At 52.2% G+C, this 18,508-nt stretch overlaps 1 protein-coding gene across 1 annotated transcript in view; it reads left to right on the forward strand.

Annotated features, from left to right (window-relative positions):
- DYSF (dysferlin) overlaps positions 1-18,508 on the forward strand; it is a 124,622-nt gene that overhangs the window by 48,592 nt on the left and 57,522 nt on the right. Inside the window, exons 32-39 of the mRNA XM_026070619.1 lie at positions 4,741-4,922; positions 5,786-5,926; positions 6,986-7,015; positions 7,840-7,866; positions 11,879-11,980; positions 12,721-12,882; positions 13,446-13,611; positions 14,198-14,271. Coding sequence (XP_025926404.1) covers positions 4,741-4,922; positions 5,786-5,926; positions 6,986-7,015; positions 7,840-7,866; positions 11,879-11,980; positions 12,721-12,882; positions 13,446-13,611; positions 14,198-14,271 — 884 coding nt within the window. The remainder of the gene's footprint in view (positions 1-4,740; positions 4,923-5,785; positions 5,927-6,985; positions 7,016-7,839; positions 7,867-11,878; positions 11,981-12,720; positions 12,883-13,445; positions 13,612-14,197; positions 14,272-18,508) is intronic.

Raw genomic sequence — 18,508 nt, forward strand, 5'->3', positions numbered from 1 at the left:
CTCCTCTGAGTCTGGCCCGGGAACTTTTATGTTAACAAAACACTGGGGAGCGCACAAAATCGGCGCGTGCTGAAACGGGATGAAGAAAGAACATAAGAACATCATTCTTTCCATCGCCTGCTTTACGGCCCTCTCCCCCCAGCCTGCCCTCCTCTTCCCTCCCCCTCCTCCTCTTCCTCACCACAAAACGAGCCGGGAGTTCATGGTCCCGGGCTCGCCGTGAGCCGAGGGGCCGTTCCCAATAGGGAGACTCTTGCTCGTGCTCTGTTTATTGTGAATGAAAGAATTGATTGAAAAACGGGTTGGAAAAGAAAATACTTGACAGTGGCAAATCTGTAAAATGGTTCATATTTATTTTCACTGCCAAACATTGAATTAGGGCAGCTTCTCCGTTATCCGCCCTGGAAACTTTGCAAGGGGGCTGGGAATCAAAGACTGGGGGTGTTTTCCTTAATGAAGCTGACACCTGAACCGTACTTCCTTGCGACTGAATTGTAAAAAAAAAAAAAAAATGCCCCTTTGTGAAAAAAATCTAGTCCCAGGTGAAGAAAAGAGTGTTTTGTGGTTTGAGTGAGGAGCTTTTCCATGGTGCTAAGCATGGCTCCAGCACAGCTGATAACTCCAAAACAAGCTGAAGCAGCCCAATGCTTCCTCTTACCTGTTTTCAGTCATTTAAAAAACTGCCACATTTCAACCGATGTGGTGGATATTGTCTGCCTAAGCGTCTCCCACAGGCTGGATTGGGCTTGTGGCGGTGGGGGAGATGTTTCAGCAAAGAAAGCTCGCGTATTCTTGCTTAGGAAACCAGGTTAGAAGAAGACACCTCACGTTGTCCGTTCGGCTGTTTTGTGATTGCTCGGTGAAGAAGGTGGTTTGGTTTTAGGAGCGCTTCGTTCATAGCAGAGATGGACATATGGCCGTGGGAGCTGGAGGGAGGTGCCGAGCGTGGTCCTGCATTCCCGTGTGGCCACCTCAAGGGGCAGGAGCTCAGTGGAGCCCTGTCCCACCTGGGCAGCCCGAGAACCCCACACATCCGAGCTGGAGCTCTCTGAGGGCTGTGCCACCCCATGGGCCACCTTCTGCTCACCGGCAGCTTTTCACAGCCCTTTGCTAGCTCTCAGAGCAGAGTTTTGCGTGGTGCTCCTTGGGCACGGCTCTTTGGTCCTTGTGCCTGATGCTGCCTCTGCTGCCCATGCCGGTTAATGCTCAGGAGCGTCATTTTCAGGTGAAAAAGCAGGGAAATGGGGACGTTGCTACTTCCTCCTGATTTGGAGCAGGAGTTGGGGCAATGCAAAAAGGCCATTCGGGAAGCTGGAAGTGATGCTGGCTTGTAGCGGGGAGCAGCGTCACGAGCGGCTGCTGGAGTCGGTGAATGTTGGTTTGCCGCTTTGCACGGGAGCAGCCAGGGCCATCGCTGGGAGACGGGGCTGCGTCTGGGATGCCAGCAGGTCCCGGCATCCCTGGAGCGCCCGGAGAGCCCCCAGCGGCACCGTTCCCTTTGCAGCCGTGCCCGCAGGCAGGAGGGACTCCCGCATCCCTGTGAGGCGATCCTGCACGTCCCAAGGCAGGGAGCGTTGGCAGGTATCGTCTGCATGGGTAAACATGGAGCTGACAGCCCTGGGATGGGATTTCAGGGCGTTTCAAAGCGGAAGACGCGAGGGGTGGGTGGGCAGACGAGCCCGGAGAGGCGCGGAGCACCCAAGCAACGCCCCAGCGTCGGCATCCAGCGCGATCCCCGCTTGCCGCCGCCTCCACAATGAGTTTGTTGTTGGAAGCGGTGGGGACAGGGGTGATCTCATGGCCCCGATTGGTGGAGYGGGGAGGGGAGTCCCTTCCTTTGGAAAAACCCAGCCAAGGACAACATGAGCAACAACATGTTACAATGTGGAATTGTGATCTCCGCTGCCTTAACAAAGCATAAAGGAGTTCATTAAGGGGGCTTTACACAGTTATAAAAATAAACCTTCTGTGCACACGAGGGTCTAAACAAAGGGGCTTTATAGAGGCCTCCTTTAAAAAGAAGAAGGAAAAAAAAAAAGCGAAAAAGCAAATCCAAATCCATGGTTTTTTTGTTTATTGTAACGCATTCTGCTTTCCTCTTACTGGAAAAAAGCGCGTAAGTGGAAAAGGTTCTTCCCAGCGTGAATAGTGCTCTCTGCAGCCGATCACCTCGCAAACAGCCCCGGCTCATTAAACACGTCTGCTTCAGCCCGGACGCCAAGAAAGAAAATAACCTCCCCTCGCTGCCCCGACCCCTGCGAGAGAGGAGGGAGCCTGGAGGACGCCTCCCTGCCCAGCCAGGCCCCGTTTCGGGCGGCAGGGGGATGCCCCTCCGTGCCCAGGTTGGGCAGGATTTGTTTTCCTCCCGGTATAAAGCCGCCCGTGCTCCCAGCCTTCAGCAGCTCTGTGGGGACTGGCTTGGGGTGACCCAGCTGGTTGCCCCCGTGGGCACTGGTGGACCTCAACATCTGGCACGTCGGCATCTTGCGACAGCACGGCGTGCTGGACGCCGGGCAGAGGAGGTGGCCCACATCCTTCTGATGAGGCCTGTGATGCCTCCTGCAACCACAGCAGTTGGGATGTGTAGGTAGTCAGAGCTCAGAGCCTGCTGGGGACCAGGCAGATGAGATAGAGTAATCATGGCATGCTGATCCCAGTAGGTGGACCAGTAAGGTCCAGCAAGGACCAGTAGATGCTACCAGGTGATAAAAGGCGTTAGTCTTTTCAGGGTCTTGCGATATCCCATGACATGTTTTGAGCCCCTCAAGCAGCCTTGATGTGAGTTCTGCCACCAGCCTGTGCTTTCTCCGAGCGCCGCCGGAGCGGGCTGGTTCCCGGCTGCTGGCTCTTTGACATTGTTTGGGAGGGAAGGTGTTAGAAAGGAATCGGATTTCGTGTTTCTGCTGTTAATTGATTTCAGGCTTCCTGTGTTAATTGCTTTGCTTATTAAAGGAGGCCACTCCTCACTGTTTGCTTCTGCCTCACAGTGAGAAACCTCTGGGTTTGTGCCAAGTTAGGGGTAAGATATCTTGGGCCCAACTCAGTGCCTAACTACAGGGTCTAATGAGGCACCCTGGAGTACCTAAGACATCTGCACAGGGCTGGCAGATAGGACACGCCAACCCTATGGGAGACCCCGAGCCATCTGGCGTGGCAGCTGGAGGAGGCCAGGTGGGATAACTGAGAGTGCTGGCAACCAGCATCCCTCCCCAAGACCTAGAGGCTGCTGAAGCTCACGTGGAGGGGCTGAGAGATGAGGACACTGACTGGCTGCTGGCAGTGTGTTTGGCTCCTGAGCCTTCTGGAATGGTCAAAGATCCCAGGAAGGAGGCAGTAACGTTGCAGCCACCTTCTCCAGGAAATCTCTAATGCTACAGCACTGAAGTGCTGGGAAATGTGACTGGGGCAGGTTACGGAGTCTCCACCGACTGGAGATATGCACAGGCTAGAGGGATAGGGCTGCTCTGGTTAATATGGTCTCGTTGGCTTTCCAAATGGTTTCCTTCATCAAAGGTTTCTGAGGAAAGGAAGCAGCCGTGGGTCTTTGCGTGGATAAATAGCTGAAGCTGCGTGGGCTGTTGTGATTGTCTTGTCCCGTCCCCAAAAGGAGCTGGAATGAGCAGAGKTCTGAAATGATTCTGTACGAGGAATAGCTCAGTAGGCTGAGACTCTTCAGCTCGAAAAACAGATAATTTAGGGGCGGCTTGATAGAAACCTGCAGAATTCCGAGTGTGTTGGTGCAGATGAGTGGACTGTTCCTTCTCTCTTCTAATGCAAGAGCTGGGGGGCCTCAGARGAAGGTAGCAGGAGCCAGGTCCAGTGCAAACATAAGGAGGTGTTTTTTTCATGCAGTTTTAAATCCTCACCAAGGACATAGTGGGGGGGTTCAAGGGAGGCAGGACAAGTCCATGAAAAACAAACCTCTGGAGGGGGTTACTAAGCTTATAGACATCGCATCTAGCTCAGGCAGTAGCAGTGCTGAAAATAACTGGTGTATTAGGGCAAGCATCAGAGAGCCTGTTCTTATTCTCTTCCCTGGTTTTTGCTTATGGCCACTGCTGGAGACAGTGTAAGGGGGAAATGGACTGTGGAGATGACTCGGTACCCACCCTCCACTTATGCTCATATGTTCTTATGTCAGAACATAAGTGGTGAYGAGGCAGAGCTGTTCCCCTCTTGGACCATGCAGGAGGCTTAAATGAGCTCTTGAGGACCCTGCCAGCCCCAGTTCCTGTGGGATTCAAAACTACCACTTCACACCCRGAGCACAGGGCTGCTTCCTTGAGACCTGGGTGCATGTTGCCCCCCATTTCATCCCCAGATCTCAAAGCATCTCACGAACACTCTCATCCTCAGCATTTTCTACCTCAGGAGACTTGAATTACTTGGAACAAATGGGGAGTTTCCCAGATCTGCGTTGATGGCAGAGCTGGTGACAGTGGGTCTTTACAYGCGTCTTTACTCCAAGTTATCTGCTGACCCGTTGGGCCCCTCAGTACTTGCAGTGGCCAAGTACCTTGGGAAGATGCTTGACCTCCAAAGGAGATGGTTATTTCAGTTGGAGTTGCCTGGAACATGATGGGAATGCCATTGCTGTKTCTAAAAGACCCACAGCTCCCTCAGCCTGTTCACTGCCTTCCCTGCACAGCCTGTTGGCCCTTTTATGACTCTGTTAATTGCTTTCTCCTTAGACTGGTAGCTCTAATTCATCCTTAACACTTTGTCTAACATCTCTTGCAGATCCTTATGCCATCGTCTCCTTTCTCCACCAAAGCCAGAAGACGGTGGTGATCAAGAACACCCTGAACCCCACCTGGGACCAGACACTCATCTTCTATGAGATAGAGATCTTTGGGGACCCCCAGAACGTGTCTGACTCCCCTCCCAACATYGTGGTGGAAATCTATGACCATGACACCTACGTAAGTGTGTTGGTGTAAGCCGGACCCTTGGGGTGCGAGTGCACCAAGGGTGGATGCGATAAACACAGAAGCTATAACTTCAGCATACGGCTCTGCCACTTATGTCCTTGATGGCCCTGCTTTAGTTACCAAAGCTGTGTCTGCATCATATTTTGCAGAGTGGTCAAATTAACTGTATTTCTTTGAGGGGAGAAGTCAGGACAGGATTTAAAGCAGTCATAGAAGTAGGTGAAGTAGACGCTGTTATTTGTGCAGCTGCCCAAAGGCATCCTAAGGGTCTTGTAGTGATGTCATCTGGAGGAGGGGAGATGAGATAATCCTGGATCCTTGCTAGAAAACGTTGACTGTCGTCTGTCACAAGAGCAGAAGGGATTTCAGTGCTTGTAAGAGCACTCTGCTGTGCTCCTGTAACAGAGCCCATAGCTGTTAGCTTGTCCAGCCCAGGAGTCTGGCTCCCAACTCCTTCTACCTTCCCTCCTCCAAAAGATGCCAGAAGAAAGCAGCAAATGCAGCTGAGAAGCCAGTTTCAGCCCAGGGAACTGGTGTCTTAAGAGCTGCTGATACTTAATGTTTTACTCAGAGCTCCTGTTCTGGGAAGCTGTGTGAAACCATAGGAATCTCATCTTCTGTTGAAGCAAAATGCACAAAAAAAAAAAAAGTGCCTTTCTAGCCCTAGTAGTTACAGGAGAAAACTTGAAAATCTGAGTCTGTAAAGGCACCAAAATCATTTTTTCTTTGAACTGATCGCATAATAGTTTCAGACACTGAACCTGAGCTTTGGCTGAGTGACGCAGACGGGCGCAGACAGGGTGAACTCCCCTGGAGTGGTCAGAAACCCCCCTGCGCTTGCAATCCCCTTTCAGGGTGCGGACGAGTTCATGGGGCGCTGCATTTGCAAGCCCAGCCTGGTGCGCTCGCCGAGACTCTCCTGGTACCCGGTCGTCAAGGCGAACAGAAACGTCGGCGAGCTGCTTGCTGCCTTCGAGCTGATTCGGAGGGAGAAGGTGAGCTCCTCGTCCCGCCTGCGGCTGTGGGGCTGGGTTCTTCCCTTGGGGTCTCTCAGCACCCGGCAGGATCATACCTTTGCTGGGCGCTGTGTTACGCCTGGCTGGACTCAGCTTGCTGGAGCAGCTCTCCAGTTGCCTGTCCTTGATTTCGCCAGAGGAAGGCTGCTCCAAGGAGACGTGGCTGCGGCATTTGGTGCAGGCTGCAGCAGCCGGGTGCTGGGAGGCATCTCGCAGCGCTAGAGGGACAAGGCTCGGTGCAAAGCAAAGCCTTGGCGGCGGGGCTGCTCGTCAGGGAGGTGCCGCTTGCGGCTTCGCCGACCTGGCCGGCTTCGGTGCTTAGCTCAGAGCCTTGGCACCTTCGCGCTGTGCAAAGAGCCCGGCGCGTTCGGCCCCGAATCGCTGCCCTTTGCTCAGAGCACAGAATTAATTTCCGGAGGGGATTTATGAGAGCTTGAGCAGGCTGTTACTTCTCTAGCAAACGGCCGAACTCAGCGCTGGCTATTCTTGCAATGAGCCACTGGGGAGCGAGGCTGTGCTTGGGAGCCAGCCCAGGCAGGAGAGGCTCCTCTTCGTACCCCGTGTGCTCTCGTTAGCTTCCCACCCTCGCTGTCTCCGTGCACACACACGTTTTTCACCTCTGGGTTTTCCACCGGCCTCGGGGGCTGGCTGCTGCCCAGGTTTGCCTCTGTGTACATGGAGTCGAGGGCTAATTCTCCTCTGGCCATTTCTCCCTCCRAGCTCCAAGCTGCTAATGGGGAAGGAGGGTCGTACAGCTCCCCCCGGCGCTGTGGGTCTCAGCTCTGCTCCCGTGAGGATGCTCCCCATAGTGCACAGTGCTCCTGAAGGGGGGGGTTAAGAGCTGCTGCCCAGGGACGGGGAGGGATGAGCCTTTCTGCATGTCCACGAGGCTCCTGCGCGGTGGTCGGGGAAGGAGCAGCCCTGCGAAGCAGCGGGCTGGGCCCTCGCMCGGTTTGGGGCGCTGCCGCGGCCAGCAGGCCCCCCTGCAGACGCTGACGGGGAGCACAAACTAAAAGCGCGTGTGTTTGTTCCCCACAGCCGGCCGTCCATCACATCCCCGGCTTCGAGGTAATGCCGCCCTTCCGTCTGCAGCGCTCGTGTCCCGGGCGCCTCGTACCGTCCCCTCCGGCCCCCGGCCTGCAGAGCTGCTGAGTCCCAGCTCCGACAAATGCTCCTGCGCGGCTTCCTGCGTGGATCCCGTCTGTAGCTCTGCTTCTGCTTCTGCCTCCAGGAGGCAGTTTGTCCGTCCGCTCTTAGGACGGGACAGTCCCCAGGCAGAGAGGCTGATTTCCTTTGGCTGACAGTAAAGAGAGCTGGAGTGACTGAGGCATCTCACTTTTGACCCCTAAGACAGGGCAAATAAAACCCATTCCAGATATCATTCCYTGGCACGTTTCCTACCCTGCAGCCCTGCCGAGCAAAGGCATTAACTGATACTAAAGTTAACGGTACTGATTTCTTCTCAAATGGTGGAGCTTGTGCCCTTCCCAGAGGGGAGACAGGAACTTGGAAGTGTCCTTGAAAGTTGTGGGAGACCCTCCTGACATGAAGCAAACCAGGCACGCACAAACCCTGGTGMTTTCCTGCCTTGCGTGCCCTGGTCTCAGCCCCTTCCAAGGAGCTGCTGGGGTGGTGCAGAGGTGCAGGGAGGGAGAAGTTTGGTCTGGAGTGCATAAAGGACAGTGAGGAGTGAGCAGAGCTTGTGCGCAGAAGATACGGCATGTTTTTTATCTATGCATGTCCTCAGCCAGACTTAAGAAGCGGTCAGGAGCTAGATTCCTCCCCCACCCCCAGATTTTTTTCTATTGATATCTGTTGCAATTGTAAGCCCRAGGGTGGGCTCTGGGTGAAAACTGGTCTGATTCTGTATTTTCCTTCTCTTYTCCAAACAGAGCGAGCTGTCTGCCAGTCTGGATGAGGTGAGTCTATAAGATTTAGTTGTCTCTCATTGGGGATGTAGTTAAAATTGTGCCCCAACAGGGTAGCCACTTCTTTTTGGATGAGTCAAATCAATAGCATCAGGATTTTAGTAACATTAAGGATCACCGAAAGGATGGGGTACCTGGGGTCTGTGCTTGACCCAGTAGATGTTCCTGGTATCAGGGCACATAGGGTAACATTTAAGCCAGGTGTAATGTGTGTGCATGAGATCTATTAGTGTTTAACCCCTGCAAACAAAGCACGCAATAACTGAGGGACTGCGCTGGCCTTGGCTAGACCTCTGCTCCAGCTAAAATCCTCCTCTGATAAGAAGGTGCCTGGTCCAAGCAGAGTGGAAATCACAAGGTGGTTGCATCTGGAGAGGACTCCGGGCTGTGGGGTTTCTGATGGGGATTTTGGCTATGGGACTTGACTGGTCCCCTAGTTTGGCCTTCTGCAGGAAGGCACCTGACTGGTGCTTGGCTTCATACTGCTGAGATGCGGAGCTTGACTTTGTTCTTTGAACCCTTGTCAGTCCAGGGAGTAGTTTCAGTGTGTTTCAGTTGCAAAGTCCAAACCTTGCAACTTTTCATGGGAATTCGGTAGTGTTTCATTCAGAAAAACACACGTGTTGGAGGGTTTCGGTTACCCTGAACAAAATACCTTCCTTGGGATCCCAAGCTGCTGGCTTGGGCTGCCTGTCAGACTTGCTTCTCAGACCCTGTACTGCCTGCAGAGCTGATTGCTCTGCACCAGCTGAACAGACTGGTGTCAGGGTAGGCTGGTATCTTGGAGAGCCTGAAGCAGGGAGCTGAGTGAGGGACATGGTCGTTTGGGTATCGTGGTGACCACAGGGCTCAGTTATCCCCAAAGCCTGGGAGACAAGCTACGAGAGAGCTGGGGCACGTGTACAGCCTGGCCACGTTTCCGTGACAGAATGGGTGGGATAAACACATTTTGGCAAAATGGGTTTCTTCCACCCAAATAGCCTTTCCTGACAGGGGAAATGCTGCTTTCTTTAGCATAAAGTCTGCCCTTTGCTGACCCCCATTCATTGCCTTTGGGAAGGGTGTGGGAGGGCTCATCTGTGTGCTCTGCATGGGCTGAGACGGTAACCATCTCTGCTTTTTCTCCTCCCTTTCTTGCCACTGCCATTTCTGGAATGGGCACTCCACAGCTCTGCACCCCTGCCTTGTTCTCCGAGGGGCTCCTCCAATGGGTATTTTTATATTCCAACACTTGACTCTCCTCTCTTGCTCCACCTTTGCCCTGGAATCAAGCAAAATCCCAACAGAGATTCTCAAAGAGACCAGCTCCTTGAGACGTGGCCTGTCCTGGCCTGGCCCACCTGCCCTGCAGGAACCCCGTCCAGACCAACCCACTGAGGTCGTGTGTAAAGAATACACTGGCCTGAAGTCTCCAGTGCCCTTAGCTGTAAATAACAAGCCCTGTGGAAGATCAGGCTTGTGCTGTTGGTGATGTACCTCAAGGACTGGGCTGGCACTAGACTTCCTTCTACTATGTTTTGGTCTGGTGTAAATAGGAGTAGTCTTTTGGGGCTAGATCCCCTCCAAGCATTTGCATTGAAGCCTCCCGTGAAATGGCATGGCCCAGCTGTGCCATGTGGGAGACACTTCCAGCTGCTCTCTCAACCAGCCAAGTCTGTGTTGACTTTCACTCATCTTTCTTCCATCCCTGTATGAAAGTCAGGGTTGGACTAGATGGTCTCCAGGGTTCCCTTCCACCCTGATTCCCCCTGAGTTGTYCTCCAGCCTGCCAGTAGGCCCCACATGCCTTTTCATGGACATCTCTTCCTTCCAGTCTGCTGAGAGTAGGGTCTGAGTTGAGAGCTGTCTGGGAATTGCTTGTTCCCCACTACCATGCTGTACCCGCTAAGTTGTCTCCCTTCACCTGCCTTGTCCCCAGGACTCTCTGATCATTTCTCTTCCAGTATGGTGAAACATTTAATGCTCATTCATTCAGCTGAGATTCAGGAGAACCAGTGTAAAGCAACTAGGAGAACAGCGGGGATGGAAAAGGACTTAGAATGGGCTAGTGCTAGTTGAAGGTGTTGCAGCGTTAGGAGCCAGGCACGCGCTGGTCGGCTTTCAAAGCTGCTCTTGGACAGGGGAGGGATGGGGGTAGTCAGGACCTCTCCCTGCAAGGCTGCCTGCCCTTTTGCACTACAGATTTGCCAGAGAATGGACTAACTGAACTGATCTTTAGTCCAATGACCATGAGGAAATGCAACACATCATTTGCACCAGTGAAGATTTAGGTGCCCTGTTAGGGGAAAAGGTACCCTAATGCTACGGAAGGTGAAGTTGGGGAGGCCACAGAGTTTCCATTAGGGGCCTTTTAGGGAACAGACTGCACAGATGTCTCACAGGGATTGTGGGATGCATGAGCCAACCTTGGGGTTTGGAGATGGGTTGACTGACTTCTCCAGCTCTGCATTTCTGTTATTTCGCGTGCTGGGAAGCATGTAATTTGCTGAGTATGTCGGTGCTCAGCACCATGTGTAAGTCTAGCCTTGAGTCCCATTGAAACAAACAACTTAAACATGTTTAAAGCTAGGAACTCCCTTATGGTATTTCACTAAATGGGTATAGACTGAGGCTTTACTTGGTTCAGCCCGTGCTTAGGCACCTTGATGTGCTCAAAGTGCTAATGTTATGGRCGGCAGACAAAAAAAAGCCTGGGGGTAGACCTTAAAGGGCTGTCCAGTCTATCCCTCCACCCCAAGGCAGAACTGGCTCATGTTCATCGTGCAATGTCTGATTTAGGAGCCTGAAATTAAGAATTTAGACAAGCAGGTGGGTTATCAGCAGTGTGGAGCACCCAGACGATGTTGGAGATGCCCCACACCTCTCCCCTGTGTCCCTTGTGAGGTCCCAGTTTCCCAGATAACCTTCCCTCTCCCCATCAACACTATTACATTGTGGCACGTGCCCCCCAGTCCCGGGGCTTGGGGGTGCCGCGGTGTCGTTGTGAGCACGTGGGCAGCCTCGGTGGGGCTGTGTACCCCACATTTACTGGCTGCCCCCCGCAGGAACCCAGACAGCTGCCCCAAAGGGAGTTAGCCAAAGTCTTCAGCTAACAAGCAGCTTGATTCAGCAGCCACCACCAATTGCCAATGAAAATTAAAGCTTAGCTTCTAGTATATCTAACATGCCACCATGAAAAATCCCTTTGTAGTGCCTTTATATACATATACATATAAACCTGAACCAATCCTATACTTGAAATATATACACTCAATTTAATGCAATAATACTCGAGCCTGAAAAGAATGCTCGTCTCCTAAATTGGTTCCAACTGCCCTTGGTTGAGGGATGCATTTTTAGAGGTTTTGTTCTCATTCCTGCTTTTTCGGTGACTCTGAACTCAATGATCAAGGTCAAGAGGAGCCCAAATGCTGGAAGGGCTCAGAGCCATTCCTTTGAGAGCAAAAGTGGAAGTCTGGCTCCTCTGTTTTCTCCTCCATGAGAGCAAAATTTTGAATCCCTCACCTGTCATGCAGATTTAGTCTCACCCTGAAGGAAATCTCCTTCTGTCTACACTGTGTGCCGACAGCTCTGTCCAAGCACTGTCCTGTGGCTTGCAGCTTGGCAGCTGTCGGGTGAAACTGAAACTGAGCTCTTGGATGCAGCTAACGAGCAGCAGCCACCTTCCTGCTGCCAGGCGGGATGCTAACCCTGCGCCCACAGCTTTGTCCCCGTCACCACGTCTGATGTCCCTGGGGAATGGGTCACAGCATCCTGCTACCTATCCAATGCCAGGAGTTGCATTTCACTAGCGCTAACTCACCTACTACTGCTGCTTCATCCCCTTTCTTCATTCCTTCCCCAAAACTGTTTCGTAGTGGTCCCTCATGGAAGAGATGCTGCCTAGGTGCTCTTTGGGGAGGAGATGAGTTGCACAGAGAGAAGCAGATTCTGGGGGGCGATGGGCTTGGTGTCACACCCTTGCCTGCTCTGATGTGCTCTTTGGACATCTGCTCTCCCGCAGTCTGCCGATTCGGACCTGCCGTACCCCCCGCCCCAGCGAGAGCCCAACATTTACATGGTCCCCCAAGGAATCAAACCGGTGCTACAGCGCACTGCCATCGAGGTAAGTGACGGGGACGGGCACGGGGAGGCTTGCCAGCTTGCAGAATAAAAGCAGCCTGATGGTGTGTCGCAGACTGTGTGCTGCTAATGGGAGGGGGGATGAGGTCCAGAAATAGGATCCAAGACAGACTTCRTGGATAAATAGTCCAACGCAGTGCTGCAAGCTGGTTCTGCACATGCAGATATCAGCCCCAAAATGCCTCTTTAAACCATTATAACAGAGCAAGCTTTGCTCTAGGATTGCCCTGCCTGGAAAACCCACAATTTCCTACTGGATATAATTGTCTCAATGGACCAAGTAGGCTTCCATTTTATCTTCTCTTTCTAGCACACAACTGTCACTGGCTCCTGTTTTCCACCAGGGCATCCCTCAGTGTAGCCAGGATGTCTCGCTGGGAAAACAAGTCTCACCAAGGTGGGCATTACAGCAACCAAGTCTTAGGGCAGAGCATGGCCCAGAACTGTACTTGCTTTTCAGACAGACAGTTTTTCTCATAGCTGCATGATACTTGCCCGAAACAGAGATGCTCCATTAAGAGATAAGCAGTTGTGGACCTGATGTATTGGTGCATATAGAGAAAGGTTTGCTATAAGGGCTGGCTTCTCCCAGCAGCAGCTGATCCGCATGGGTGATTCAGCTCTCCTTCATGGTGGGCCAACTTCAGGGTTACCTCTGCTGCTGAGGAGCCTGGAGGTGGGCCTTTAGCTCAGTCCTTGCTGCCTGTTTCCCTCACGCTATAGATCCTAGCCTGGGGGCTGAGGAACCTCAAGAGCTACCAGCTGGCCAGCGTCACATCGCCCAGCCTGCTGGTGGAGTGTGGAGGCCAGCTTGTGCAATCCTGTGTCATCAAGAATGTCAAGAAGAATCCCAACTTTGATGTCTGCCTGCTCTTCATGGAAGTGGTGAGGACACCACGGCCCCACTGTACTCGGGGTTGTAGCAGAGCTGGTTGGAAGGGACATCTGGGAGTCCCTGGTCCAGCAGCCCTCTCAGAGTGGGACACGGCGGTTGTTCCTTTAGCTGCCTGCCCCAGTAGGGATGGAGCAGGGGAGACTGCAACCGGTTCTGAGGCAGTGGGGGCAGAGAAAAGTTTCCGTTCCTGGTTGATTAGGGCACAGCCGATCTCTCTGAAATGGCCATGCAGAATATTATCTTCCTCCTCAACCCACTGGCTGAAATAGCCCACCTTTTTGGGCGGTGATATGGGTATGAGGGACACAAGGGAGAGGTGTGGGGCATCTCCAACATCTTTTGGGTGCTCAGCGCTTCTGATAACCCCTGCTTATCTAGATTCTTAACTTCAGGCTCCTAAATGAGCTGTGGTAGGGGCTTATGTAGAGCATAGAAAATGCACCTGTGGTGAACCTGGTCCTGTCCTGCTCAGCCTTAGTTCATTCTGGGCAGGTGCAGAGCTGTCGCCCCCAATATCCTGCGAAGTTACATGTTCCCTTCCCTCTGCCTGCAGCGTCTACCCAAGGAAAGTCTGTACAGCCCCCCCATCATCGTCAAGGTTATCGACAACAGGCCGTTCGGCCGGAGACCCGTGGTGGGGCAGTGCACGATCCGCTCGCTGGAGGAATTCTACTGGGACCCCTACGGGGAGGAGACGGGCGGCCCTCAGGAAGAGCCAGGTACGCCGCTGCCGCGAGCACCGCYGCCTGCTGCACCCGTTGCCCCTGCCCCGCTCCGGGAGGAGCTGTGGGGTGCTCTCTGTGTTGCGCTGGGTGCTGCTGCCTCAGCCCAGCTGGAGCCTGAGGCGAAAGGGCTGGGTGGTGCGAAGGAGTTCAGCTCCGGGGTCTGCTGGTGAGCAGGGCTGTCCCGCGGCTGAGCTGTCCGGCCCGCGTGAACATGAGYTTTGGCCGGTGCAGAGGCTCTGAGCATGGCTGAGATTGCTCCTTCCAGCGCTCTGCAAGCATCATTTGCCCATGGGACGTGCCAGGATGGGCAGGGGGAGCTGGGCCCGGAGAACATCTTCAGATCCACAATTAACTGCATCTAGACACACTCCTGTGCGGACTGAGCACATCTTTGAGCCTGAGCCCCGGTGTGAGGCTGTTGGGTGCCTGATGTGACACCAGGGGACAGAAGTGCAAGCCCAGCTGTCCCCCTCCGGTGTGGACCCTTGTAGGAGGGTTGGGACTCAATTCCAAGTTGGCTTGGCTTTGCGGTCTCCAGTAGCTGGACGTCCATGTGAGGTTTGTGCTGCTCTTGTTGCAGATGACGTGAGCCTCACGCCCAAAGACGACGTTCTCATTGACATYGATGACAAAGAGCCTCTTATTCCTGCCCAGGTATGGAAAAAATCACAACAGCGGAAAGCAATGGTTTCTTATTTTGCTTGATAGATGAGACACAAGTCTTTCTGATGGGGGGGGTATCTGGTTGTAACCTTCCTTTTGCAGTTCTCGCCTCTGTTTTTACTCCCCTCCACCATGTCACAACAAACAACCAGAAACTCATTTGTCTTCCTTGTGTTTAACCCAAGGTGTCAGATTTGATTTTCCCTGTTTGAGACAGCAGCCCGTCTCCATGCCAGGCTCTTCTCTTCATCCCGTCTTCTTTGCTCTTAAATGTACGGTTTGGTTTGTAGCTGAAAAAGGTTTGCTCTCACCCCCTGCAGGCTCTGTTGTCTGTATCTCTTGGAAATGGTAGTCACTGCCCCAAAGCGCGGACAGTCGTGAAGGGAGTTGCCCCAGCACTAAGGAAGGTGAACCRGTACTGCCAGATGGGACAGTTTGCCCAAGGTCACGCTGGAAGGCAGTGGCAAACGTTGCCCAAATCTCAATCACTACCAGAACCGCGAGGCCAGTTCTCCTTTCCCCAGTTTTACTCCTTGTTTGCAGGATGCTTTGCCGCTTTCTGAGCCACTTGCTGTTTTTAGCAGCTCCAGTTGCTTTCCCAGGYGYGCGATGGGGACTGTGGTTGCCCAGYRTCCCGTGGCTGTGGGAATGGGACATGCTTTAGCAGAGCTGAGGAAGGAGGGATGTGTTGCTGCTGTTACAAAAAGGAAGCACTTACATGCCATGAGTTTGGGGGGACTCAGCCAGAACGGGGGCTATTGATGTTTCCCATTTCTGTAGCCCTTTCGGTTTCTTTGCCAGCAGATACATCCTCTTTGAGGCAGGGACCTGTCAGTGCCAACGTGTGTGTGCGTATAATGTGCAAATCTGTCGGTAAGACTGATTGCTGAGGAGCAACAGAAAGTAATGTCAAAGGCATTTGGTGGAGCCTTTTCAGAGTCTCCTGGGTTTTTCTTCCCTTTGGTGTATTTATTTAACTTATGTCTGTTTTAAAAGCTTTGGGTGCTGCATGGCACCTTGAGTTGGAAAAGCCTGGGTTGCCTGTGACAGATCTGCCTCACGACGTGTGCCTCTTGTCTCGCCTTTCGTTGCCCCTGAAAGCAAGGTGTATAATTTGGGCTTCCTCTGCTTCTGCTTCTTATTCATCTTGCCTTGGTGGCATTTCTGTGTTTCTAGTTGTGAGGACTTCGCTGATGGCTCCAGGCCATCAAACRTTGGTGACTGTGTCCTGAGGCGGGCTCCGATCGGGATCCTGGTACCAGACCCTCCCCTTGAGATTAGTCCTGGTTCCGATTTGAAGTCGGCGCCGAGCCCCTCTCTTTACTGCATCTCCCATGCTAACGTGTGTGCTTTGTATCGTGCAAATCTTCCCAGCTGCGGGATAGGCATTGCTTAAGGAGGAGTATATATTACACGCTGCAACCTCTGCCCAGTTCAAGTCTCCCAGGCTTTGGGCTAAGAAAAATCAAGATTTTGCCCAGTTTTTGGTGAAAACTATGTGTATGGGACTCAAGCCTGTTGCAGTCCATTTGCAGTTGGCCCTGCTTATTCTTACCTATCCCATGGACTGATGAGATCCAGGTTTGCACTTGCAGACGAGGCCATCCTATAGTCGTCTTAAATCAAAGTGAGCTGGCTTTTTCTCATTCCTCACCAGTCGTCAGGACATCTATGTGCTCAGCTCCTTTGGAAACCTGGCAGCTTTTATTAGGATGCTTCAGTATCAATTGGGAACTGGACAGTGGACATTGAAAACATTGGCCTGGGAAGTGCGATTAAAAGGGAAAAGCAGCTCAAGACAAAAAATAGTACTGACAATCTAATTGGCTTTCCATTTGCTTGCCATTTGTGGATTTGTCTTAACTATTTACAATTACATTTCATCTTATATCAGTAAAGTAACTGGAGCATGTCTTCAGGGAAAAAAAAAAAAAAAGGGAAAAAACAATCAGAATTGAATCTTGGAACAGGAACCCTCACTTTTATGAGTAAAAAATCCCCTCTTCTAGTCTAGCGCAGAAAGCACTTGAGAAAAAGCTGGGGTCTCGGTGAATAACACGGGTACGGAGGATTGGGGCGCTGCAGTGAGCTGTGCCGTGCTGGGCATGGGCTGTCCCTTTGCAGTATAAAATGCAGCTGATGGGACACAGCACCTCTGCAAAGGCTTTGAGACCTCCTGCCGCAAAAGCTCTGGATGAGACGGATCCTCAGGAAGCAATCGGGACGTGGAGGGAGACGTTGGCCCGGCTTGCCACCCTGGTTCCCGCGGCAGGAGCGCACGCGGAGGGAAGACGCCCGGCTCGGGGCGGCCCACCAGCTTTGCAGGACCTCTCTGCCGGGATGGCTGCTCGCCCGACACTGGTCAGTGGTGGGACCTGACCTGTTGCAATGGCTGGGCCACAAGACGCGTGTGCTTGCAACGAGTGGATTAGTAACACGGAGCGAAAGGCGCCGCGGGAAGGTCCGGCAGAGCCGTGTTGTTGTTGGCAGGCGCCCTGCGGCTCGAGCCGGGGTATCGGAGCGATTTCCTTCAAGCATGTCCTTCCAAAGTGAAGCCTGAGAAATAATCTGATTAGGGAACTTCTGTTGTTTGCCTGACTAGGATTTCAGCTGGCTGTTTGCCGGCCTCGCCGAGGACGGCATTCGCTCTGGGCGAGGGGAGCGGGCCGGTGGCGGTAGGATGGTGCTGCGGGGATGTGGTGTGACCTGGTGCTGGGAAGGCTTCAATGGCCCTTCTCCCCTTGGAGGTTGGCCCGGTGTTCCCGGTGGGATGGGGACCGCCTCCCCTGGGAAAGGGATTTTTGGCCACCCTCCGGAAACCCAGCAGCCGATGGACTGGTTTTGCGCCTGCAACTCCAGCAAACTGGAAGACGTAATTTCTTAATTTTTAATAGGAAAAAAAAAATCTATCCAAATTTCATATTGGATGGACCAAAATGTTTTGTTTGGCACAGTATGAAATCTAAAATTTACAATCTCCCCCCTTTCTTTCTTTCTTTCTTTTTTTGGTCAATTTTTGGTTAAAAAAAAAAAAAAAGTTGCATAGCAAAGTTGAAAACTGCCCTCATAATGATGTTGGAAAAAAAAATCCTGCATCACTTCGGACATAAAATACTGCCCTTTGAAAACATCAGAACTGAACCTTTCCGCACTTCCCCGCTGTCCTRTTTTTCTAATGTCAGAACTATTTGTTAAACGCAACTGATTTTATAAAGCATTTCTTTCCATCTGACCTTCGTTTGTCAACATTGTTTTCTCCCTCTGATTTTTTTTTACACCTTCTGGTCACAGGAAGGAGGATGCGGCTTTGGCTTTGATAGTGTCCCACTCGCTCGAGAGCCAGGTTCGCTCCTGCTGTTTCTCCCGTGACTTTGGTGGACATAAGAGGGAAAAGTAATTCCTCACTGCAATCTCGAGGGGGGCAAATGGCATTTCCCATGCACTAGGAGTGAAACCAGATGAGAGTTTCTTACCATTACTGGGCAGAAAAACTGGGAGTTTTCCTTCAGTGTTAACACTGGAATAGTCCCTTTCTGCAGCTTTCCAGCAGAGAAGTTCTGGTTTTCCATAAAGATTATGAGGAACTTCTCAGTGCCGCCTCCCTTCAGCATTTTCCAACGCTTTCTTTCTGTTTCCCAATGGAGAAACATTTCAGAGCCCAAATTTTCAATCCAAGTTTGCTTTTTCATTGCAAAATAATTTTATTTATCCACAGGGCCATTGAAAGCTGTGCCGTGTGCCGAGCCCTGTGTGCGTGCCCGGCCACCACTGTGCCATGGGTGATGCCACCAGCCCTCTTGCTCTGCTTAACGGGAATCCCTCCACACTGGTTTTCCAGCAGCTTGTTATTCTGATCGCCACCTTCGGACACTTCCCTCATTTTGCTTTCTAGTGAAGAAAAAACAAGAATGGTTTTCATGTTAGTTTTGTAGCAGTTTGTTTTCTTTCGGTCCTTTCCCCTGAGCCCCGTTCATCACTTTCCTGTTTTCCCCAGGTTTTGTTGCACCCGGAAGTGAGGGCAAGGCAAGAAAGAGAAACCCAGGGCTCACATTCTTTTTAAATTTGTGTTCGAAAAATGGCAGAATTACAAATATCTTTTGGCTTTCACATCTTTTATTGCAGTTAGTTTGGAAAAGAAAATGAAAAATCGTCCTTCAAAGCTTTTCTCTATCTTTTGAGCAGCGCTAATTATGAATGTGCAAGTTGGCGGTGAGGGGTGTGCAAGCCA

This window comes from Apteryx rowi, unplaced genomic scaffold (genome assembly GCF_003343035.1).
Source record: "Apteryx rowi isolate R43461 unplaced genomic scaffold, aptRow1 scaffold_315, whole genome shotgun sequence".
Classification (NCBI taxonomy): Eukaryota; Metazoa; Chordata; class Aves; order Apterygiformes; family Apterygidae; genus Apteryx; species Apteryx rowi.